At 40.7% G+C, this 25,903-nt stretch overlaps 1 protein-coding gene across 1 annotated transcript in view; it reads left to right on the plus strand.

The window, feature by feature from the left end:
- Positions 1 to 25,903, plus strand: part of epha8 (eph receptor A8) — a gene marked incomplete at both ends in the record, with an annotated part of 109,751 nt that overhangs the window by 20,333 nt on the left and 63,515 nt on the right. The window contains one exon of the mRNA XM_083972302.1: positions 8,338 to 8,402. Within this exon, the coding sequence (XP_083828428.1) occupies positions 8,338 to 8,402 (65 nt within the window). The remainder of the gene's footprint in view (positions 1 to 8,337; positions 8,403 to 25,903) is intronic.

Genomic DNA, 25,903 nt, shown 5'->3' on the forward strand with positions numbered 1-25,903 from the left:
GCAAACTCAATTTCAAACCCAGAGTCCTCAAGGAGAAACACTTGCCTCCACCCGCCTCCACCTCCAAATGAAGACTTTAACCTCTTCATTGCTGCAGAGTTCAGATATTTGTCTTTTAAGCTTCTACTCATCAAGGTGCCCTGAATGTCAAACCGCTTTTTCATCTATGACCTCAGGTCATAACAAGCAATGTAATATAACGTATATGTCCTGATATCAAGGTTTACAGGGCACATACAGTACATACAGATATATACGTATATTGTTTGACTTGTTCATTTATTCTACCAGGCAATTTTAACATGTTCTCCAGCTCACATGAAGTTAACCTGGATTATTTATTGGTTTTTTCAATCCTTATTTTTCATGTCTTTTTATTTGTTAATACAATTTGGTAAATACAACATTCATTTCACACATTATTTTTATTCCAGGTTAAGAAAATTAAAGTGCAAGAAGCTCATCAAAACAACAGAAAAAATCAGTATGTTCTTAATCTTAATCTTAAAGTTTTTCCTATTCATTTCTCTCTACTTTTAAACATGTCTCACTGCCTTTGGACTTAGACTTGTGTAATTCCAACATATATTAACATGATTTAAGGTGGATGTAGACAATATACTGATATAGCTACAATACATATAAACAGACATAACTGTATGGACTATAGACATAGTAAATGCAAATATGAGTATTCTCACTTTTTAAATACAGATGTCAAAAGTTTAAATACACTTGCAGGGGGAGATGTGTTTTTGAACTGTTTCTATTTACAACATTGAATGTGCAAATTCATATATATACATAACATTTTCATGTAGAAAAACCTTAAGATTAAGTTTAGGAAATTGGCTGCAAAAACAAAAGCTGTGTGAGGAGGGTGGAGCTGGGATAAGGGAAGAAAGAAAACTTTTTTTTTTCCTGCTGCCCCTGTCATATTAAACTAAAAACGTGTCATCCCACTAAACCCTTTTCTCTTGTATACAAATCATAATTCAGACAACTAGAGCAAATGAGATAAATGACTCCCACAACCTTCAAAGACGGGGATTTCTCATTTGAGAGGAAATTATATTAACACCACAGGGAACGGCTTGTGAATCATCACTTGGTCCAGTGTGGCGATAACACACCACCTCACATGTTGTCGGATTCAGGGAGGGGTTATATTTGTCTTCTTTTTTTTTTGGTCCTTTAATAATAACAGTATAGCAGAACAAAATTCCCCCGGTACGTTGAAGAATTATTAAATCCACTTGCACCACTACACTGCTTTCATTATGTCACTTTAGTGTGCTGATGAAGAGCACTCAGAGGAGTGTAATTGGCGGCATCCATTTGTGACCTTGGCTATAGTGCGAGGGGGCCACCGCATCATCAATACGAGACGACGGGATGTCGGTGGCCTGAGGGAGGGAGAGGCGGAGAGAAGGCTGGTAGATGGGGGAGGGATGGATGGAGGGATGAGAGGATGGTGGCACTGCCATCTGTCTGTGTGTTCTGACCCACTGCTCTCCTCAGCGGCCCAGTGCCCAAATTAGGAGAAGTGACACACCAGCTAATTGCAACATGTGAGTTTGTGTGTGTGTGCGTGTGAGAGAGAGAGAGAGAGAGAGACAGAGAGAGAGAGAGAGAGAGAGAGAGAGAGAGAGAGAGAGAGAGAGAGAGAGAGAGAGAGAGAGAGAGAGAGAAGCAACAGTCTTTGCACGGAGAAATTAGAAGATTATGAGGCTCCACTTGGCAAGATTTTTGATGGAAAAGTACTCCCGTCTTATTAGGGTAAATCATGAAGTGGAGCTGTGGCAGACAAGAGTGCTCTATCCCCATTACCACGTTTTACACTCATCCCATTTACCTCCATGGATTGTCAGTGTCTGCACTTCTTGACCCAAAAGAAGCAACAAATTGACACTTAAAACTCAATCCAAAACTGCAGCAAGCACACACTTCTTTAGTGTGGCACCAACCCAGGTTATCTCACATCTCTAAACACACACACATCCTGTGTGCAGTTTATTGTCACATTACGGAAGCTACGTTGCTATTGAGGTTCATTAGTTTCAGAAAGGCTGACTTCTGCTATTTCGAGCCACCAAAGAGACTGACTGCCTGGAATAGCTTTAATAAAGTGATCTGCAAAATCAGTTATATTTTTTGGACATCATTTGTGATGCAGCCTTGTCAGCCCACATAGGTATTTTCAGTTATTATGGCTAATTAGATTGTTTTAGTTGGCTGGAGTTGTGCAGAGCTTGTTAAAGTCTCCAAACTGTGAGCACTAAAAGCTGCACTCATTTGTATTTTTATATATTAACATATAAATGTCTGTCCTGCAGTGGTTGATCCACTCCTTTGGATGGACCATGCACCAGCCAATTATCTAGAGACGTTCACATCAAGATAAGTATAGTTCAATCAGGAGGCTTCACTCTGAGTTAACAAATAAACTTTTTCTTTTCATGTGCAAAACAAGAGAGGAAAGTAAGGGATGTGCAAGTCTGTTCATATCATATGAAAAATAAAAATCATATTTAAATGGGAGGTGAAACTGTGTGAAGTATAGGAACTTGACACTGGTGGTGACAGAAAGGGGGAGTGCTGGAGGTCTGGGTTTGATGAGGAGTGGACTCTGATGAGCTTGACCTGACCCTTGACATGAAAGTGAATGGTATGGAGGAGGGTCTGAAATAACAGCGGCCAGCAGAAAAGAGGAGGGTACAGGTTTTAAAATTTGATACAATGTGAATGGCTGGTTGAGATTGGGGCAAAAATCTGATTGGTTCACTGAAAACACCTTTCGCCTGCCACACTGGATTAGTTCTGACTGCAACTGTTGTGATTTCTGTCTTCAGCAGCATCATTAAGTCGTGATTTTAAAATGGCAAGTATTTGATTTTTAACCAAAAGAAATGGCATGCACTTTGTGGTTAGTGTTGAATAGCTTGGTATCATACCAAAACTAAACAAAAATACTGTATAAGGTTGGTGATAAAAACAAAGCTAGATGGCGTGTTGTTGCCTCATGTTTAATGAGTATATCAAGTTACGTCAATTTTCATTTGTATCTTGCCAAGTCACAATGTCTCAAGGCACTTTTCAAATAAAGCAGGTCTAGACTTTCTTTTCAGAGAAAAAAGAGACAATTCTCACTAAGAGCAAACACTTCGTGACAAAAAAAAACCTTGAGTAGATGTGAACTCAAAGTGGGACTTCAACTGGTTGGGTTGGAAGAGATGGAGAGATAGAGATAGAGAGAGGGAGCAGGAGAGAGAGCAAGAGGAGAAAAGAGGGGAAGACCGTTATGCAATGATGGTGATATTAATAAGAATGATAGTTTCAGCAATAATAATGTAATGGTAACTGTAATGATCCTACTGGTCAAAGAAGTAACCCTAAGCTAATAACAGTCATAATTATTGTCATTAATTATAGTAAAATGAACAGAAGGTGTTAAACAGAATCAAGGGTGCAGTTGTTTGCAGTGAAGATCTGGAAGATGAAGATAAGGAAGAGAAGGGAGAGAGCATGCACACAGACTGGGTGTCTGGGGGAAACGTCAGTTAGGAAGATGTAGAGATTTACAGTAAGTTTACAGTGATTTTGTCATTATTATTAATATTAGTGAGCTTTAAAAAATACAGTAAAGCTGGCTGCTGTTTAGCAGATGTCACTTGTCCCCGTTGGTTGGTGTTCTCTGTTAAATTTTGTGTAGATGTTGTTGTTTTCTGTTTTCTTCAACCATTACTGCCTCTTTCTTTGCTATCAAAAAGAAGAAAAAGAAAATCACATAATTTCCTTTTCACCAGTGGCCTGAGTTATATCAACCAAAACATTCTTATTCAGAGCGTAATGTCAAACATTTCTTGAACTTTCAGTGTGAAACATTTCCTTATGTTAGCAATGTGATATAATCTGAGTGTTTATCTCATCAGTAGGCTATGAGTAAAAGCACTGGGATGTGAACTTGGCTAGCTGAGGGGGAGGAGGTCGGACCATGCAGTTCACTCCCTGCTTCAAGGCAGAAACGTTGCATACTGTCAGTTTTGCAGTAGAGACAAGGAGGAGAGAGACGGGGGAGCTAAGTATTGTCGTTAAAGTTGTTCTAATGTGAGGAACGTCACTTGGCTGTCGCACAAGCAGATTTGGGGCAGAGATCATTAAAGTGGACACACACTCACACACTCTTACATACACCTGTTTGAGTTTAAGATACGGAGCTGCCAGTGAATCTTAACCATTTTTTTTGTCATAGATCTGTTAATCCTTCTTGTTATATGGGCTACAGCTGAGTTCAGACAGGATGTGAACTGATCTTCGAATGTGCTAAGATTGTATACGGTAGTTAATGGAAAGATGTTGTGAGCTTAAACAGATGCAAAGCTCCAGGCAAAGACTGAGGACACATCTGTGTGAGTAGGGAATTGTTACAACTAAGCTAAAATTTGTGCTTCTTATAAGCATTTATGAATCTAATACATAAAACACTAATAAAATAAGAAGAGGACAGAATGAGTGGGGAAAAAATAGGAAGAACTGGAAAGTTTGGAGATCAGTCAGACAAGCAAACTAGTTGGCAGTCAGCTAGCAAAGTAGCCTAGGCCTGCAGTCAGTCTGTTTATTGCTGGCATCTGCACCATCTGTATGGGCACAAACATTTTGGCAGATTTAGCCTACACATTGACATGAAAATTTCATTTGAATTATTAGAGCAGTAGCCTATAATAGAGCTAATGAAAAGCTAATCTGTTAGCTACCTTGCACTAATTTTGTATCAGGCTACTTGCAGAAAATAAATCACCATTCCAAAATGACAAACAAAAACAAAATAACAAGTGGCACTGACATAGGCCTAATAATACAGTGAATGTTATTTAAAATTTAGACAAGTTTTAAACATTGATCATATGTGTAGGCTAACATGGTGTACTAGCCTAGGCTATATCTCAACACATTGTCTGAAAGGAAATTAATGAGGCTATACACTTGTCAATAAGAAAATGGAGATAAAAAAAAAAAAAAAATGTTTACTGTGAAGCTGAGCTGAACATGGACTATTAACACCATATTCACCATTTGGGATGAATGGACAAGGACTGATTGTTGTACCTACCATAAAACTTCTATTTCAGTAGTTCAGTCTAATACAACTAGTAGACTTAACAGGCAAAGCTAAAATGATTACCATTTAGAAAAACTTCAGAGAGAAACTATTATTAAACCAATAACAATGTAAAAGGTTTCTAGTTTTCTAAATAAAGAGTGAAAAATGGGAAACTTACCTTAACCTTAAGCCCCGCCCACCACCTGTGCTTGTGGTAGGAGCACAAAGAGACTGTGTTTGAGCCTCAGACTTAGGGTTTGTTGAGGAGCTTGTTCTGACTAAACCTACAGTCTATATGGACTAAACTCAGTGACTAGAGGACGTAGCATATCAGAGGTAAGCATTGTTATTTGTTGATGCTGTTTGTTAACTTTTATGTGGCAGTAGCTAACAGTGTGGTTGTGCTAGTGCTAATGATAACTCTCTTCTTCTCTCTCTCTCTCTCTCTCTCTGTGTTGTGACAAATGAAGGTTTTGCTCACTGGTTAAACAGCCACATGACATGTTTGAGATGAGGAGTCTCAGTTGAGAGCAAAACCAGAGACTAGCAGTGAGTTGCATATGAATGGTTAGCAAAGTTAGCATATTGTATTCATGTTGTATTCATGTTGTTTGTTAGCTTGTAAGTGTCAGTGGCTGAGCGTGTTGCTAAGCTCCATCTCTTCATGGGAAAGGTTTATTTTTTCCCAAACTACGTCCTCACAGTTTGATAGGATTTAGCCTATTCTGTAGGATGATGACTGAAATAACTGAATTATCATGGTAATATGTTTATAAGGCTAACCTCTTGATTTTTATGTTTCATAGTTTTAGTGAAAATAACACGGCACCAACTTGTCTTAAATGCCCCTTGATTGACATGTTACTCATACAGGAATGAGAGAAGCTAGTTTTCTGGTGGTTTCAGAGATCAGGCTGAGCAGAACAGCTACCCTGGTAAATTACAGTCAGTGTGTTAACCGGCCACAGCAAAGCCTGTTGGTAATTTGTTGAATTGGTTGTCAGTGTGTTTCTTCCTTTTTTTTTTTGTTCTTGTTATGGTGTACACAGCCTGGAGCCGCAAATATTAGCTATTGATGAATTGATTTGCTATTTCCCACTGAGTTTTAGTCAAGCTGGTGACCTTGACAGTAGAGACTGACAATTCATGTTTTTTTTTTGTTTGTTATGTCCAATATGAATACTGGTAATCAATTTAGAACGGGTATCCAAACACAAAACTACTTCCACATTGCTGTGCCATCCAGGTGTTTTTATTATTGTATTCCACCTATTTCAATGAATGTGGGAGCAGTGGTTAGTCCTGTTGCCTCACGGCAGGAAGGTTCAGGGTTTGATCCCTGGGTCTGCAGGCTTTCTGTGTGGATACTGCAGCTTCCTCTTGCAGTCAGAAGGCAGAGAACATATCTCAGAACACATCTCTGTATAATGCAACACGGCTGAAAAACACTACATCCTCCAACTTGACCATACAGCTGACTGAACAATTCAATGTCTGACTGCTGTTTTTAGTTGCTTGCTGATATGAAGACTGTGTGTGACCATTCACATTAATTTTAAAATAAATGTGACACAGTAGGCTAACATGCTGTATTTACTCAGAGATTTGAAATGGCTCACTGTACTTTTTTCTGAGAACAGGCAGCCACTTTAACTGATTTATTTAATCGTTTACTACTCACAAAAGAAAGAGATCAATGCTAATAATTGGAAAACAGATAATCGGCCACACCTATAATCCATCCATTCTTGCTCCATATTGAAATTAACAGTTTACTGAATATCAGTAGCAGGCACGTGCACACATAGGGCCCAAAGGGTGCTTGAGCCCCTGCCCTTTTTGCCCCGTATTAAAAAGTGCCCTTTTTTTTTTTTTTTTTTTTTTTTTTTCAATAAATGCATTCCTGTTGTGCATGAGGATGTAAACAACCGCGCTGTAAAAATGCCACGGTTATCTACCGTACGCATTTCCTTGTAATATACACGGTATTGTGTATGTACGTTGGTGTGTGTGTCCGCTGCTGCTCCGCTCTGTCCCTCACTGAGGGGCGGGGGGGGGGGGGGGGGCGTGCATGTGAGCTCCCTCACATGCACGTCCAGAGAGAGAGAGAGAGAAGTAGAGGCTGCTGCCTCGTCGATAACTCTGTGTGTGCCGCATGTAGATGAGACGTGACAGTGGAGCGACTTGTGTCGAATCTTGTGAGTTATAAATCCACCAACATCACTTCCTTGTCGGTTCTGACAAGTCGCCGTCCACTTATTCAACGAGCTTAATAAGAGTCATATTTCGTATATAGTTTGTTTAGCTGACTGCTTGTTAAGAGTTAAGCCCCACCTCGTCCTCTGTCTAACATCACCTGAATGTAGTGAACAACAACAGCAACAGGAGGAATCACTCACTCAGCTTGATTTCACTGACTATTTGAATTTGTTTCCAGATATTGAGTTACTGGTAATTGTGACTTTGCTGTGGTAAATATTGCTGCTGTTCTGAAATATGCACAGTAGCAGTCACAGTAGTCATTTCTTAGTTTTGTGTGTGTAGCCTGTAGGCTTAGCCTACTTCTATTTTGCACTTGCACTCACATGATTTTTTTTTCTGCAATGTTAATGTGCACCCAATACCATATTGGCCTTAGCCTACCAGTTCAGAAGTCTGGACTGTTTCGGGAAGTTGGGAAATTGGTCCAGCGTGTTGACTGCAGCAGTCCTGAAGGCGTGCAGGCTTTCTCTACCGACTAAATAGTGACTGTAATTTATTTTTATTTATTTATTTTGATATTAAGGCCTGAAAAAATTGTACATACTGCCCTTTTCTGATGTTGAGCCCCTGCCCCTCTATAGTCATGTGCACGTCCCTGATCAGTAGTGACTCCCACCTGGTCCCCGCTGAGACTGTCTCACACTGCACATTCAACTTGTTTCCTGTTCTATTCTGAGCCTGGACCGCTGAGGTCTCGGCTCCGAGGTGCTCCGGGGGCGAACCAGGTCAAGGTGACATCCCACACTGTGACACCCAGCTCAGAGTTGCCGTGACGAAAGTGCTGCCTCATCAGTCACACCTGTCAGACAGTTGTAGGCCTATGTGTGTGTGTGTATAGTATATGTGTGATTCTGTCGAGTGCCGGTGCGCACAGAGGGTGGTGAAGAAGGGCAGGATGGACAGGCGGAGGATAAGGAGAAAAAATACCTCTGATTTAAAGTTCATCACTTACCTGTTTTGTTCTTTCTCTGCAGTGAATCTACTGGACACAACGACGGTCAGCGGAGACTGGGGCTGGCTAACGTATCCGTCACATGGGGTAAGTACAGTACAGTACTGTAACACAAAACTATTACAGGATAGAAATACAGCCGGAAAGGCAAACCTCGGACAGCGTCTCTGTGTTCGCTGCAAAATCCTCATTATATTTCTTAGAAATCCCAACTGTACTAAATTCGACCACAAAGCGGCACCTGTTACAAAGGTTTTCAAAGGAATGTGAGTCAGTGAATCACCAGTTGAGGGGGAGCCAGTGCTTATTAAATGGAGCCTGGTTGTAGCGCCGTCACCACGGGCTAATTACATGTTCGTCAGTTGGAGCCAGACAACTACACGCAATGCTCTGCTAATTCCAACATCAGCCTCGACATCGCTTTCAGCCCCCCACCACATATTGGCAGCAAGGTGCACATCGCAGAAGGGGGGGGGGGGGGTGGTGATGGTGGTGGGGGGGCATTTCAGGTGGGGATGGGTGGAAGGAAGAGGGGGCGAGATGAAAGAGAGAGTGCGAGGTGAAGGCGAGGGCACGGCGTCGCTACATTAGCATATTGTAATGCCACATGATGACGCCCGGGGTGATGAATTAGGACTCCAGCCGTGATCTTTATAGCAGCGCGATGCCACCGTGTCCCTGACTCCCCCAGCTGTCAGCGGAGTGGTAGAAACATTTAACTCACCTCCGGCCCGCACAACAGAAGGCGGCGTGATTGAACAGCGGCCAGGAGGAACAGATGGATTGTCTTTCAAGTCCCGAGAAAAGAGGTGGAAGAATTGGATTAGAGTTTTGAGCGAAATGACTCCTTCTGTGTAAAATCAGCGTGAGAAGTGAATCTGCTCCGTCCTGACAGGCACATGTTATAACATCTAGATTACATAAACTCTGCCAGTAGTGTTTCATTTAATTGGTTCAATATGCCAGAAATATTCACTGACTTGATGAGATGTTTTTTTTTTTTTTTCTTTCACCCAGAACTCCTGCACATCAAATGTTTGATTGAGTGGATTTAAAGCTGGAGCTCAGCTTTGTGGCATTATGGTTAGATTATAGAAGGTGTGCATCTTGTGCTGAATGGAAAGGAGTTGTTTGATGATCTGCACTCATGGCATCCACTACAAAGGAGAATTGACTGCACTGTTGTCTTTAAGGGTGCAGTTGACGGTCCATGTGAACTACTTAGCTACTGGACTGTGTCTGAAGCTCTCAGCTTCCAGGAGCTTTCAGTGCAGTCAGTTTTTTTTTTTTTTTTTTTTTTTAATTGCCTCAGGTGTGGACTCTGTTAAGGTGCATCAGCATTTCTTTGAGCTCCATTTAAAATGTAAAGCTGCTATTTCTACTGCTGTGTAGGAATCTCAGGCTAGAGAGCGCGCTGTATTACTGTGACAAAGCTGTCAGAAAGGTTATTAATACTGGTATTTAGAAAGTTAAAATATATTGTGAATGACCAGGGCTTCTATTTACCTCAGATGCAAGAGGAAAGACGCCTTTATGTATAGAATTTGTGTTTTAGTATGAAGCCTTGTTTTGTTCTGCTCCTACTGTATTACATGTGACACATGTAAACATGCTAAATTAAGACACCTTACATCTTGTCCACTGGCACCTGCGGACTGTGTTGTTACTGACTGAGTCATTTTTTGTGTGTTCGCTGTTTGATAGAAGGAGCTGGGTTTTCTTGGTACATCACAACACTAAAGGAGCTGCTCTCCTCCAAGTGGGAGGTTTGATTTTCTCTGAAAACTAAGTGCCACTGAAGACGGAGTATGTTCTGAGCTTGATAATGAAGCATTCAAAATGAATCTTCAGCAGAGCTATCAGAGCAGCAGCAGCACTTCATTGCTGCAGGTCCGCTTCTGCTTTCAGTGTTTTCAGCCACACTGAGTGGAAACCAGAAAAGTACTGTCTGATGGTTTGAATGCACTTGTTTGCACCGCTACAGACAACATTTCCAGTGCTTTTCCTCCCGGAGAAATTGGCTGAATTCTTCAACTTAAAGTTGGCACTGAGTTTACAAAGAGTTTACAAGGAATGACCATCGGGTTATGATGGGAATGATGATGAACAAAAACCAAAGCCCTTCTGAGTTTGACAGATAAAATGGTCTTCTCTTCCGCTGCAGTGTGTCTTCAGTTATAAAATGGCTTTGAATCAGATTTTGGACTGACAATATGTTGGTCATTCATAATCTAATAGCGGGATTGTCACAATCTTTCCTTCCAAGACGGTTTCAATTGGCAACAGCAGAGCTGTACTGTCTAGCATCATCTAAAGCACAAGGACATTTCATTGATTTTGGGAAGCTTGATGGAAGAGGCGTATTCTGTAAACACAATATTGATGTGTAAAAAGTTGATATGGCAAACATACAGTAGCAGGAAACAGCTGCTGTTGCCTGTTAAAACATTTGACAGACACAGATTTTCACATCTTTTCTGGTTGTGTTTCTGTTCAACAGTATTTAGTCTCTTATAGCTGAGTGAAATATCTCTATCCTCTTGTTCCTCCATGTTCACTATCTAGTTGCTAACTGTGTGTATTTGCTGTTTCTGCTCCTGTAATTCAGGGCACCAGAAAACCAGAACAATGAGCTTAAAGATGCTGAAACACACTGTGCAGCTGAGGGGGACTGCAGAGTCAGACTGGGCGGCTGTTAATCTCTTTCCTGACATATTATGGCTTGTGAATATTATAGGTTTTAAAACTCTGAGTCTTCTCTTTAACTGAGACAGCATTCATGATGTCAGTGATGTTCAAGGTGCTTCAGACAGTTTGTTGAGAGTCTGTGTGAAGTGTGTGAAAGAGAAAAACATCGCTGAGACCTCCTGGGCTCTTTGGTAAATGGATGTTTTGGCGGCTTAAAGTCTCTCGCACTCTCACTGTTTCACATTTACACATCCAGCAGATGTACAGTACAGTATAAGGTCATTTTTAGCCACCCTGACAGTTTACAGTGTTATGAATGCACCATGCTAGCAGCATCAGTTTTTCAGCTGCCCTTTGCATGCAGGCACAAGCCGCTCTTTGATGGTCTTAGGTCGAGAAAATGCAACTGCCTCGCAAGGGAAGATTCCTGCCTTCACTAAAAAGCCGACATCGTTTGATGCTGGGAGTGACTCTGTGTTTGATTCACAAAGCGGCTGAGAAGTTAGGATTCTGCACCGTCACGTGAAATGTAATGTTACATAACAAATACTTAAAACCTGGCTCTGCTGTTATCTCACAGGTTCAACAATGTTGTTTTTACAAAGAAGAGGTGGCACACATGCGACTGTGAGCAAGTGAGTGAGCCAAAGGTGAGCGGGAGTGAGAGAGAGAGTTTGCCCACAGGGAATACAAGAAGAGTAAGTGTCAAGTCCACGCCGGAGGAAGATGGATTAAAACTGTCAGAGTGTAGTTTCCTGAATGTGGAGTCATTTTCAGACACAGGAATGGGGGTCAGATGTTTCCACAATGCAGCGCCAACAACTGTTTATTTTTATTCTCTGCAGATGAATTCCCTTTGCATTTATGTCAAAGGTTTGTGTTTGTTGTCAGTTGGGCAAAAAAAAAAAAAAAAGGCAAAAATATGTCATTGCTGTGCGGTTAGGGTTAGGACGGCTTGTTCATAAATCTGAAGGTTGGTAGTTTTATTCCTGGCCTGAGAAGAGCTATACAGGAAAACTGCTCAGTGAATGTTGCTTGTGTTGTAAAGTTGGTCTGCACATTAAATTCCAATGTGGCCAGGTGTAATCAAATCGCATGAGCCATAGAAAATCACAGCAGCTACAATTTTTTTGATAAAGCTAAAATATGTCACATTGAAGTGCTTTGTTGGCACCATAAGTGTTTTGGTGCTACACATACTCCCCCCTCCTACCGATATAAAATAACTAGAACTAACAAAAATCCGATCATCATTTTTAGATTTTTTTTTTTTTGTGAAAATTGAGGTTGCAATATCTGCAAATATAATAAAAATATGGTTAAAATATTCTTTTAGCATGTCTATGAATATTCTCATTCATCCAGGTCATTATTCTCTCTCTCACAAATTGAATCGTAGGCAACTGGACTTGTATTTGTCTAGGAAGACATTTCGCCTCTTATCCAAGGGGCTTCATCAGTTCGTACGCATCGGTCTCACTAGTCCGCACTAGTCTTTTAGCAGTATTGTAAACCATTCCGAGTGGGCGATACAGCTGCACGCTCCAATCTTCTGTAGCTCCCATCAGACTCCATGTTTACCAGTCACCCCCAACTTTAGCAATCAGACATGAAACCCACATCCAGTCATACATCACACTACTGGGGCTTCAGACTTCAGCTGCACTGATCAATTGTTTATGTATTAATTAAATATGTGGAACATGACATGTGGGGGCTCATTCAAAGAGCATCAATAAAAAACCAAAATGAAACACACAGTGTTAACTATTGGCAAACAACAATAACGCCAATCACTGCTGACAGATTCCATTAAAAGCTGCTGGAGTTGTACAATGCTTAAATACCAAATACCAAAATGTACTACAGTAAGTTCCATCATTACTAGGAACACACATACATGGTAATCTATTTTGTCTCTGTCTCACAGACAAAATGTGTTGCTGTAAATAAATACACAGTGGGAAGTTAACAGTCCCCCGTACATACAGTACATAGTCTATGTATTGAGGAATGGATTAATTTTTCTGTGGGTTTTTCTGTGGATTTGTTGAGAATGAGCGAACACCACCTTCTTCATCCTGTAGCAATCAAGACAATAAATCACATACAGTGAGAATCCTTACTTGAGAGAAAAAGAAACAGTAACCTTGTACTGTAAATTTCCCCACTGTGGGACAAATAAAGGAATCTTAACTTAACTTAACTTAAACGATGGAGAGAGAGGGAAGGAGGAAGCTTTTTTTTCTTTTTAGCAGTGTTACAACCAGATTAAAATGTTTCCACGAAAATAGCTGAAGACTGTCAGCTTGCACTCACTGTTCAATCAATGGTGTGTGTGTGTGTGTGTAGGGTGGGGGTTTGGTCTTTATTAGTACCCTGACCTCTCCTTCTTTTTGAGTCTCGTTTAGATGACATCATGACAGATCACGTCTTCGACTCGAGGGGCTTCTTTCCATCCAATTTATTCAGGCAGTGGTTAGCCCGTGGGCTGTCCCAGGAGCATCTTTCTCTGTTTTTCTCTCTTGCTCTGCCTCGCTCTCACACTCACACACACACACACACTACACACGCACACACTCACACGCACACTTCCTCTCGGAGCCTGTCAGATGGGGCAGGAAGACTTCATTATCCTCCAGTCCGATCTATGTTGGCCATGACAGGTTCATCCACTGGCCACCTCACAATCGATACAGCTGACAGTACAGTGTTCGTGTGTGTGTGTGTGTGTGTGTGTGTGAGAGAGAGAGAGAGTGTGTGTGTGTGATGATTAACGTGGTCTGTGGAAGCCATGATGTGGATGAGCAAGTGATGAGCTGAGGTGTCAAAAGCCCACAGTCTGCAGACATTACTAACTATTTCTCGAACTCCTTGTTACTTCTCTGCCTCTTTCAAACTCCCTCTCTCTCTCACACACACACGTACACATCTATATACTATATATATATTATATATATATATATATACATATAGCCTACACTTTTTGCATATTGAACTGATCTGACAGTACCTTCTACTGCTGGTTGTTAAAGATGGCCATGCAAATGCCACAGTGTACTGTAGAAGAGGTGGATGTGGATATATTCAATTTTAGGTTGTTGTTTTTTCTCACCAAGTATAAATTTTAATGATTCACTGACATAATAGATGGTATGATGGTGTATACACACATATTTCCACAAAGACACATTTTTATTTGATCATGTGCTTCTGATTCGTATCCATATTGGATCATACGGACCCCCTCGAAAATGAGATGGCACATCTCAAGGGGCTATCCTGTAAAATAAAGTCATATCAAATTCCCGCATATTGTAAAAAATGTAACACAAATTATTACTATGAAGGATTTTCCCTCATCAGGAGCTGTGCCTACCCTTAGTGTTATGCCACAAAATAATCTTTCTTTACAGAAACTTGAGGTTTTTCAGGTCCTTGGTTTGTTGTGCCATTAGCTGTCGAACTGAGCTGAAACCCAATACTTACATTTGAAAGTGTTATCCTCTCACTCTCAGTTGCTGTTTTTTTTTTTTTGGTTTGCTGCCATATTACTTTCACTACCAGTGCACAATAAATGTTGGATGGATGGGTCAGCAAAGCACAGTAACTCACTGCTACTGAGTTTATTTATTACTTCCCATGTGGAAGTATAGTGAGTTTATTTTATTCATGAACGTTCAACAGAGTTAACCAAGCTGTTATTATTGTAACAGTGACAGAGAGGATTGTTAAAGAACCGTTTATAATTGTAACCAGTGGCTTTATCAGAGGGTTAGAATAAGGAGGTCGAATGTTGTTCATGTTGGAGATTAGAACCTATCCTGAGCCAGTGTTAGTTTGCCATCCTGAAACCCAGTTATTGTTATATTCATACCACAGGTTGTGTGTGTGTTTTAATGTTGGTCTGCTCTCTGTACTTAAAACTGCCATCCTTTGGTAATAGAAGACCCCTGAGCATCTTTATCACATTGTGCTGTTATTCCCCTGTTTGTAATTATTTCTTCATCCAGATGTTTTCCCACAGTTGATCAAACTACTTTGACCATCAGCACTGATTGTTTTTTCTTATCATTTCACAAAAAACAAACTTTATGATTTGGATTTTCCAAGGAGGAGAGGATGCAATTTAAAGTTTTGGGGGTGAAAGAGAAAAGTAATATAACTATTTGTTACAAAGCAAACACAGAGGTACTGCTGTACATACAGAACAGTGTCTTTGACACAACTTAATGATCTATTTCACTTTGCTTTAAAGAAATCTTTTCAAACTTTTAATTGAGCTCAGTTTATTTAATGTATGGTTTTAATTTTCAACTTAGGTAATACATTATGAATTGTTTAGCCTTGAAATCAAACTTTATGTATTTTACTAAGCTCTATTCTCACTCAATTCATAGCTTCATATTGAAATGAATTGTGAATGAGTCTTTTAAATGAGGTCCAACAAGTTTTTGGTGACATTTTTTTCACCACTCTGCATTTCTGCTGCTATCAGCAGCCCCATCCCCCAGGTCTGATTACACACTTGCTTAACGCACCCTCAGCCAGTCTTTGAACTTCCTCCGTTGCCCTCTCAGTGACTGCCCGCTGCAGCGTAATTGGCCGTACAAGCTCCCATGAGACAGCAGCATGGCCGATACAGCACAGCTGCTGCTGGCCAGTGGTGGTGCTCGCACACCTCTGCAGCTGCTCTTTGGAAGTATCTTGCCTAATAAACAGGCCAGGTGAAGGAAAAGATGCGCTGGATCACTCAAGGGTTTTGATGTAACATCTGAAAGCACCACAGTGGTTTGTGTATGTGTGTGTGTGCAAGTACACACACATTGATAGATGGTAGGATGAGCACAGAGATGGACCATCTTGACTTTGAAAGATCTTGTGCCAAAGCTTCCCTGAAAGAAACAGAGGCCCACATAAGCCAGTTTTCCTGATCGCTGCTTCAGACCTCAGCAGGTAAACTGCCCAGGTGTTTGACTGAGAGGCGCGAGGTAGACGGAGACAGACCACCTCAGCCACGTCAGGGGTTTGACAGACAGCTCCATTCTGCTGTCAGCTTTATCTGGTGCTGAAGGGATGATCTGCTCAGAATGAAATGATCGTCTACCGTCTTTGTAGCTTCAATGAGACCAGCGCACCGCTGAACCAGCTGTTCTCATGTGTTCTTAGTTTCTCCTTTATACTGTCTCCATTGTTCTTTCATGTTGGTGGGGAACAAAACCCACACAGGTTGTTCACTGATGTAGCCCCACAAACAAACTGTACAAGCACCCACACGCTGAAGAGGTAATCTGTCTGCTGTGGTCTGAGCAGTCTAAAGCAGCACTTGACCAAATGACAGCACGGTGCTCGTCCTCCAGGCAGGGTGCCTCAGCACAGGCCATCAAACAATGTCATCAAAAAAAATCATTGAACCTTTAATGCAACAGCTTTTCCTTTGGAAAACACCACAGGCTGTATATAAACATACAGAGCCTCATTCACAGGTTTGTGAGGAGCACTTTTGAGGCTCAGAGTGAGCTGCCACTCAGTCGCCATCTTGGCAGTGCCTGACTACACCCAACTAACTCAAAAGATGGGCTGAAACTGTGTTAAAACAGAAAAGTAACCGAGATTGTGTGTGTGTGTGTGTGGAGCTGAGGCTTTGGTTGTGTTGAACCTGGTTGCTGCAGATGGATCAACTAAAGGGATAGTTCAACATTTTGGCAAATTCACCTATTGCCATAATCTCTATAGGAATAGGTTCATTACCTTTAATTGTCAGTGCAAGCTATTTTTAGATCGGTGGGGCAGAGATGCGAGCTGCTCACGAAGCGGTACTTTCTTCTTTCCCTCAAAACTCATCAAATAATCCATCAACGCCAAAATGCTCTCGTGAAGAAGTTACGACCTGCACATTCGCCACGCTGTGAAATAATAACGTATATGAGGCAAATACTCTGAACAACTTGTACTTTTGAAATAATGGACTGTAGTTAAGGTTACACATTTGCCTCAAAAACAACTTGTCTTGTAATGTTACCTCATTATCTGAATGTGCAGGTCACAACTTGTCCACGAGAGCGTTTTGGAGTTGTTGGATTATGTATTTGATGAGTTTGATGAGGGAAAGGCAAAGTACCGTGTGCCTCCGTTGCGTTACCGTGTGCCTCCGTTGCGTTAGCTACAGTAAGCAGCTCGTGTCTGTGCCCCGCCGATCTAAAAACTGATAATTAAAGGTAATGAACCTACTCCTAAGACTATAGAGAAGATTATGGCATAAGCAATTTGCCAAAATGTTGAGCGATTGCTTTAAGCCTTTATTAAAGTTGAACAGGTGAGATGTATAAAAAATCACTGTTGTGCTGCTGCTGCTTTTAGTCTACAGACTTTATGAGACAGTGTTTTGCTGTCAAGTTGATGTGTCACCTGCTGAAGAGTGTTATGAACTACAGAGGAGACTCTGTACTATACTTTTTAAGTGTTGCTACTGTAAAGTAAAATTTAAAAGTCAGACTGCTTTGTAAAACTGAGTGCTGAACACAAATGAATGGACAAAAACAGAACAGGAAAATAACCCTGCAACTAAACAAAGTGACTTGCCATCGAACTTTTAAATGCTCAAAGGCTCAGCTGGTGCGAAAGGCTGCTGATGTTGAGCTGCTTGTTCCAAACTCACAGACTGGCACTGAAGCGGCTGAGTGAATGGATCTAGATGGATGTATCCATGTTTCTTGGCTACGTTGTGTCCATCAGAACATCATCTCCTAGTGAGCAGGTGGATAATATGAAAGAATAAAATTCTTTGAAACCAAATTGAATGGGACATTTCCCAAAGGGGGAGGAGGCCTGGAGAGACTGGTCAGTGGCTGCACAGATGCTAATGTGGCTCTCATTTGTAAACCATTGCAAAACTGGGTATTTAGTACAACATACGCATGAACAGTTTCTTTTTTTCTTTTTTTTTCTCCCTCCCTCCCTCCCTCTCTCTTTTTTTTTTTTTTTTTTTTTTTACATTTTATTTATGTTGCTCTTTATTAGAATATTTTGATCTTTTTGCTCAGAAGTACAACACACTGTCCCATAAAAATTGCATCTCAGAATAGATAGCAATTACACCATCTACCCCACTGATCCCAGACCAGTGCAATTAACACTCCTATTCCAGAAAGGTTATCGCTGTCAAAGAGCCCACAGACAGACACACACACTGACACACACTGACACACACACACAGGAGCAAAGTTATTAAGTCTGTTGTGGTCTTGTGGCTGATAGTATGAGAGGCAGAAAGGTGTTGGGCAGAGCCTGATATTTCCACCCAGTTAATATGCAGACCTGTTACTTCACATAGAGCCCAGCATTAAACCTGGAAATGCCACTAGCAAACACACACACACACACACACACACACACATAGCCATCACACCCTACTGACTCTCTCTCTCTCTTTTTTTTCATCACCCTCTCCCTACCCGTTCCTCTGTCACTCTCTCTATGAGTTCTAAAGAAACCTCCATGAAACATACTAATCTGAAATTAGATCTTTCAAAGAAGACACCATTCTCCGGCTTTGTCTTGTCTCTCTTTTGACGCCTCTCCTGCTAAAACATGTGTGTTGTCTGCAGCTGTTGCACTTTAATGCGAAGGGGAGAGTGATGGTAATGGATTACAAGAAGCAGAAATGTTTTATACCCTGATCATGAAGCACTGAGGTCTAACAGTACATAGATTACTGACTGGACTATTGCTTATTGGAAGTATGGGCAGATTTCAGTCTTCTGTCAATGTGAATCATCATCTCATCATTTTCTTTTTTCATATGAAGTACAGTAGAGGTTTCAAAGGGGTCAGGTGAGGTCCAGCATGAGAAAAACTAGAGACAGTGGCTGTAAACATCTGGTTAGGTAACCTCAGCTCATAATAAGAATGGATAAGAGACGGAGCTTGGACAGTACATTTCTACACTCATTTCTACAGTGCATCCCCATAAAGACACAGCAGGTTTTGTCATTTTCCCATCCAGCACAGTACTGTGTGGCACAATGTGTGTGCATTAACAATTAATACGTTAAAAAACTGGTCTGTATAAAATCTCAACCCCTCGTCCTCTCAGTCAAACATGTTTTGTTTTTTTAATCACTGTTTAAAGTTCAATATAATCATCACGAACCCAGTCAGAATTGTAAGTGATGTGTACACAGGCCGTTTGAGAGGTTACAGGTCAGATTTGTTATTCCGGTGTTTTCAGCGCGTGATGCATCTATTGTTTGTTAATTATTAATGGCACTAGGAAGCTTGCATGGGACGATACAAACGGAGTACAAATGACAACATCTATTCAGTCATTAATAATAACACGGAAACTCGGAGCACAGAATAAATTGTGGGTAGTTTTTTGTCTCATTGTTCTATATAGTTTTCATTAAAATGTTGGTACATTTTTGTAGTATGGAAGCCTCTGAGCAAATCTCATCAGAAATGCAGAGTTGAGCAGGAAATAATTTCCATCAACGCACAAGACGAGACTCTCTGCAAGAATCTGTGTGTTTGTAGCCGCAGCTGCCTTCAGCTTCCTCTGAAACAACAATGATGAATGGAGCCTTAAACAGGCAACTCCCTTTCTATTGTCCCTCATACCAGCAGCACATAATCATCTCTCTTTTCAACTCACTTTCTCTCTGTATTTGTTAATCAATCTTTCATTCTCTCTTTCATCTTTTTTGGCATTCACTCTCCCTCATATCATACGTTATGAATAGACTGATATTGATTTCATGCTACAGGGCGTCAGACTCATATGAGAATAGACCCCAATATTTAGACGCCAGCTTTAGAGGCAACTATGCTTTTATTCTTGCTTAACAACAGCTTCTCTGATCTTCAGGCGACTCAGGTTGCAACTTCTTTGTCGCTGTGGAAACCCTAAATGGGCTGAATAAAACAAAGGAGATTGAAGAGAGAAAGGGAGCGTGGAGAATCAGCGAAATCGAGGAATGTGGATTATACGTTTATTAATTGTGGCACAAAGTCAGAGGAGACCGAGCTGTTTGGCTGCGTGACCCCAGAACATCCAGATCAGAAACGCAATTAGCAGAACATGAGAGAAGAAAATATCACCAGACTGGATTTTACAGCACCAGTCTTTGTTTGTGTTTTATGTAATGAAGATAGGGACGATCAAGTCGTGATATCGGTTCACTCGGGGATCAGTGGATGGAGGCACGGATGAGTCACATCATCACAAGTTCAAATTCAGTGTGATGAGATAATCATCCTCTCTCTTTACTCTGTACCACTTCATGGAGCGTTTCAAAACAGTGCTGCAAAGTGACTGAGAGGGTTGTGATGAAGATGAAGTAAATAAAAGGTAAAATTAAAATCAAAGGCAAAATCCTTAACATCAGTGTTCTCACACTGAACTGATTAGACTTCCTTTCAAGACTGTGTGGGCCTGTTATCATAGTTGCACCTGTTATGGTGGGACATCTTCCACCTCTAGTTTTATTATTGAGACATGACGACTACACACTTAAAAGTTTAAAGGAAACCTAACCTTTGACCTTTTTGAAACTTAAATATACAATTTTTTGGGGAGATTTTCAGATACTGGGTTTTGACAGAACTCAGCCAATCTGAGCAAACTGATTTGAGCTATGCTTACTTTTGCTGGACCTCAGCCAAATTGAAAAAAAAAAAAATATATATATATATATATATATATATATATATATATATATATATATATATATATATATATGAAAGGGAGTTGAGGAGTATCTGAAACACATCTAACCTTCGACAACATACTTTTCTCAGTTTTATCTGAATTTAGTTTGGGGATGTTTGCAAATCCACTGACAAATGCAGTGGAAGTGTAGTTTTAGGCTTAGTGTTGTTGGCATGTTATTTCCACACACTTAAGTCGACTTGCAGTATTTGCATTTGTATATATTTGCACTCTGTGCACATGTTATTGTGTTTGTTAACAGCTTTGCTCTTTGTCTGCCACGTTTGATTTCTTCTGATGAGAGCTCTGATGAGCTGACAGGCAGGAAACAGATGTGCAATTTACAGCCAATTAATTTCTCACTCCCTCTCTCATTTTGTCTCTGTCTGTCACACACACACACACACACACACACACACACACACACACACACACACACTGCATTGTCACTTGCTGGTCTGTAAAGCGGTGCATTCCTGTTGTTGTCGTGATAGAAAACTCTCTTATCGCGTTTTCAGTAGATAAACACGCACCGCTGAATCTCTCTGACTTCTCCTCTTCTTCTCCTTCTTCTCACTGCCTGTCTGCCGAGGACAAGCAGAAAGGATTTCCATTATTCTCACAACCAAACAACAACCAATCTGGTCCAATCTCATCCCCTCCCTGTGGGCAGTACAGCTCCCAACCTCCTGAAAATCTGCCTTCGGTGCTTTTGATTTTTTTCACTCCTTGAGGAAATTATAAGGAGCTAAAATCTAAGATTTCCCAAGAAAAAAGCAGCAAAAAAAGCCCAAAAAAAAAAAAAAAAAAAAGGTTGAGAGCAGAGATGCCAAGATGAGAATAATGAGAGAGATAGAGAGGTTATATACCTCACTAATTAGCCGGGGTCCTCACAAGTTCAAGGACGGTTTCAATTTAGCTGATAAAGATGAGAGGATGAGGAAGGGAGGGAAGGGTGAGATGGGTGAGACTTCCTACATCTTAATTATCCCAATGGTTTTTTGGCGGGTGGTGCCTTGAGGGAGTGTGTGTGTGTCGGGGGAGAAGAGCAGGGTGAGCTGGGGCTGACGAGAGGAGTTGGAGGGCTTCCATGGAAAGCCCAGTCGTCTTATGTGAGGCCAAGTTCAGCATGGACACGGCCCCGAAGCTTTGCAGGGTCGACACTTTCCCTTTCAATTACTCCACCACTCGCACAAGGATCCCCAGCTCAGGAGGATCGTGGGTAACACCAGGGTTAAACACACATGCGTGTCTTCACACATGCATACAGATTGACTCTGCCCGTATTCTGGCAATACCTGCAAAATGATCAGCGCTGTATATTGTTGGAGGTTGAAATTTATTGTGGACGTGATTGGAGAAACATCAGTTTTGGCTCAGGCGAACCAATTTCCAGCCCCAGAATTGCTTTTCCTTTGGTGGTGGTGGGTCATTTACGTAGTTTAGTTCTGAGTGAGTCACTGGTTCTGTTTACATCCACGGTTGTTCTTCTTTTCCATCTTTTTTTATTTTTTATTTTGTTAATCCAGAAACAGAATTACAGAAATGCTTTTTGTTAATGTGCAGGGTTTCTTAGCGGAGAAGCACTGTTTTATGGGGGCTCCATTACATATTCTACACCTCCTATCTAATTGTATCTTTCATTTCTTTTGGGGTTCGTATCTGACTGGACAATGAAGCAAATTAATCATATCACAATCCACACAATATGATTTAGTTAAACTCATGTAATCACATCACAAGTTGTGCATGTGGTTATCAGCACACAGAGCCTGTCACTTTAAAAGAAAGCTAAAAACCCACCGCACAAATCGCTGCATCCACTTTTAGTCCTGGCTGGAACCCTTCTGTTTTACGTATTGTGTCAAAACCACTCGCACATTCTTTCTACTTCTGAGATCATATGCAGCATTCATTTGTACAGCACTGTCAAATATCACTGTTAAACAGCTAGTCCCAGTTCATTTCACCTCAGGTTAGCAGGTCTCTCTTCCTGCAGACAGACTACAACTCCACCATCTTTGACAGCAGTTTGTTCTGTTGCATTTGAGACCTATAAAGTGATGCCATGCCAAGCTCGCAGAGACTGCGAAGGACGCTAAGCTACCAGCAATTTTTGTGACAAAAAAATCCAAAATGGTCCATGTATCCTAAAACGTGTTAAATTATTGACTCAACCAAGACACCCTCAAGCCATTTCCTCAAAACCACCCCCGTTTGTATAGCAACCAAATGTAAATCAGATTCTCAAGTGTCAAAGACTTTATTTAATGTGTCATCTCTATTGAACTTATGTGAGTTGGCACATAGAAATGGGACTAAACTGCAAACTCATAGAATATTATTCTGGAGGAGAAGAGTGTGGTAGTCATCACAGTTCCCACCCATCTCCCCTTTCTAGCCTATTACTAATTAAAATAAACAAAATAGATTTTCTTAGATGTAGTAACTGTGTGCCTGTGTTAATTCTTCAGGTATATTTTGGTACATGGAAGACACAGTCTGTGCCAAAAATGATTTTTAGTGTTTCTATATCAAAATCCCTCTCTTTTCCCTTCCTGTATTAAAATAAATTTGATGACTCATCCTGCTTTTGGGAGCACAGACATAAAATTGTTCAACCAAATGTGACCTGTTGCGACCTGCTTCCTCCTCCTATGCCTCATGAACCCACATGAACATTAGTTTTAAATGCTGGAAGACCATCTTGCACAAATGAACTCATACAAAAGCTCTAACCACATTAAACATAACAGTAATAATCTCTCTCGACTCTCAATAAATCTTCTGCTTCTTTTTGTAGCTGATATTCTATTGTTTGCCTTTTGCATATGTCACATGCAAATTTCCTGTTTCGGCAGCAATACAGGAGGAAGAAAGCTGCTCTGAAATTCCCATTCCCCGGCAGTTTGGGTTAAGCTGTTTTCTTGAACTTTTAACACCCTGCAATTGAGTCTCCATGTTACCATGAATAAACCAGTTGACAGAATATCTATTTCTTCTGTGACTGAGCTGTGGTGGGCTACTTTTAATACAGCAGCAAAAAAGGGATGATATGGTTTTCTTCCTGACATGAAAATGTACCACTTTACTGTGCAACTGGATTTACAGTTAATAATGGCAATCATAAATGGAGGTTTTAAGGGTCGCTATAATGTTATATGGAAACAACAACATACTGTATAAGCTGTTGAAGAGTAAAATAAGCAGCTTTATTTGGCTGGATTGCAATTGGTGCACAAAGGGAAATTACATTACTTTTTAAACTGGTCTAATTTTGCTTATTTTTGATGACTATGAGTCATGGTGATGATATTTTAGTCATCTCGCCACCTCTGTTTTTAGAGATTTGGGAAACATGGACCCTGATAAAGACAACACTGACAACAATACTAGGCCAGGAAACTAACAAGTGTGCAGCACTGTGAGTCTGTTGACATTGACAGCAAAGATTTCCAATGAGTACGTTTGTAGCTCAGACGAAGCTGATCTACTGGCACCGCTTTGGCATTTCCTTCCTCCGCCTGCCCTTCGCTTATCCAAAGATGGGCAAGTTGACCCATTGATTTACCGCCTCTCCTCCAAGTATGGAAAGTACATGCCCACCAAATTCCAACATGGCGCTGTTCAGGCCGCCATATTTGAGTCACAAAAACAACTCCCCAAAACCAATGGGTGACATCACGAATGCTACGTCCATGTTTTTTACAGTCTATGGTCACTCATGAAGTCAGCTTCAATTGGCCATAAAAGGAACTACAGTTTTCGGCACTTCAGTGGTTACTTCATTTTTCATCACTGGAGGTTACTGCTTGGATAAACTTGAAACAAAATTTACATTTATGACTTGATGCCATAATGGGAAAATTCTGAGGATTTCTAGGATGAATACCTGTACAACATCTCACAGCCGTCTATCCAGTAGGTGTTGAGATGCTACTGGAGATACTCAGTGTAGATGAAAGTAGTGGACTGACAGACAGACGATACCCTTGAGCCAGATTGCTGGCAAAACTTCAACAGGAATGATCTCAAATACTTCTTCAAACACTGCAGGTGAACAACCCAGTGTAAATCCCTGCAGTTTGGGATTTACAAACAGACCTAGTTCATTTGAAATGTTGTCCTACCACCTTGGATATCAAAAGTACTTAGAGCGAATATGAATGACAACACAGTTGGTCGATGTGGAGTGATAGATAACACACACGTTCTCTGACACCCTGTCTTCTAGATGAGATTCAGAACCAAGCTGAAAAAACAAATTCTGCATATACGTATGTCCTGTGATAAAGTGATTTGGACAGATGTCTGAAGACTGATTGACAGATTTGATTATTTATTCTGTTAAGTGACAACTAACTATACAGTTCCAAGTGTATCCTTCCATAATGAAATGCTAATGCATGCATATGTAAATGTCTTGTTTACATTTGTACCGCCTGTGAACACTGGCGCAAAAAATAAACTGGCTGCTATGTGAAGTGGGGCTGAGAAAAAGAGATTATTTTCAATCATCTTGTCTTACATTGCAAGTGTGTCTGCGTACATACCTACTGATGCATTCAAATAAATCAGAATTTTGAGTTTAATCTTCTTGTGCGTCGTACTATATAAAATCTGTGCATGTGTATAGATAGAGGTTTTTTGGGGTGTGCAGCTTATATCTTGTCATAAAGCACACAGAGGGGGAGCGGAACAGACTGTTTCCTGTGATTTGTCCTGGTGCTGGATGCAGAAGGTGCACACAGAGGTGTAACGCACATGCACACATTTAGAAATATCCCCCCAGCATAACTCTATTATTGGGCGCCAGAAGCATTCAGCAAACAATGTAAACCTATAATCACATACAGTACATGAGGGGCATCTCATTAAAGGGAAATGTGTCCTGTTGGAATCACATTAAGTGAATACCGACATGCTGAAATGAAGAGCACATGATTGCATTGTGTTAACTGCTGGAGCACTATAGTGGAATACAGCATACTTAAAACAGGAAGTAATTCCAGTTTAACTGTGTTTAGGAGACTTTGAAAATAGGTTGTTTTTTAATGAAGAATTAGAGAGTAAATGAGAAGGTAGAAGGCAAAAATATCCCTCCTTTCTGTCCTCAAGTCATATGGATAATGAGATTTGGAAAACCATACTGTTGGTCTTCAGAGAGATTCAAATATAGCATATCATACAC

This window comes from Trachurus trachurus (genome assembly GCF_905171665.1).
Source record: "Trachurus trachurus genome assembly, chromosome: 5".
Classification (NCBI taxonomy): Eukaryota; Metazoa; Chordata; class Actinopteri; order Carangiformes; family Carangidae; genus Trachurus; species Trachurus trachurus.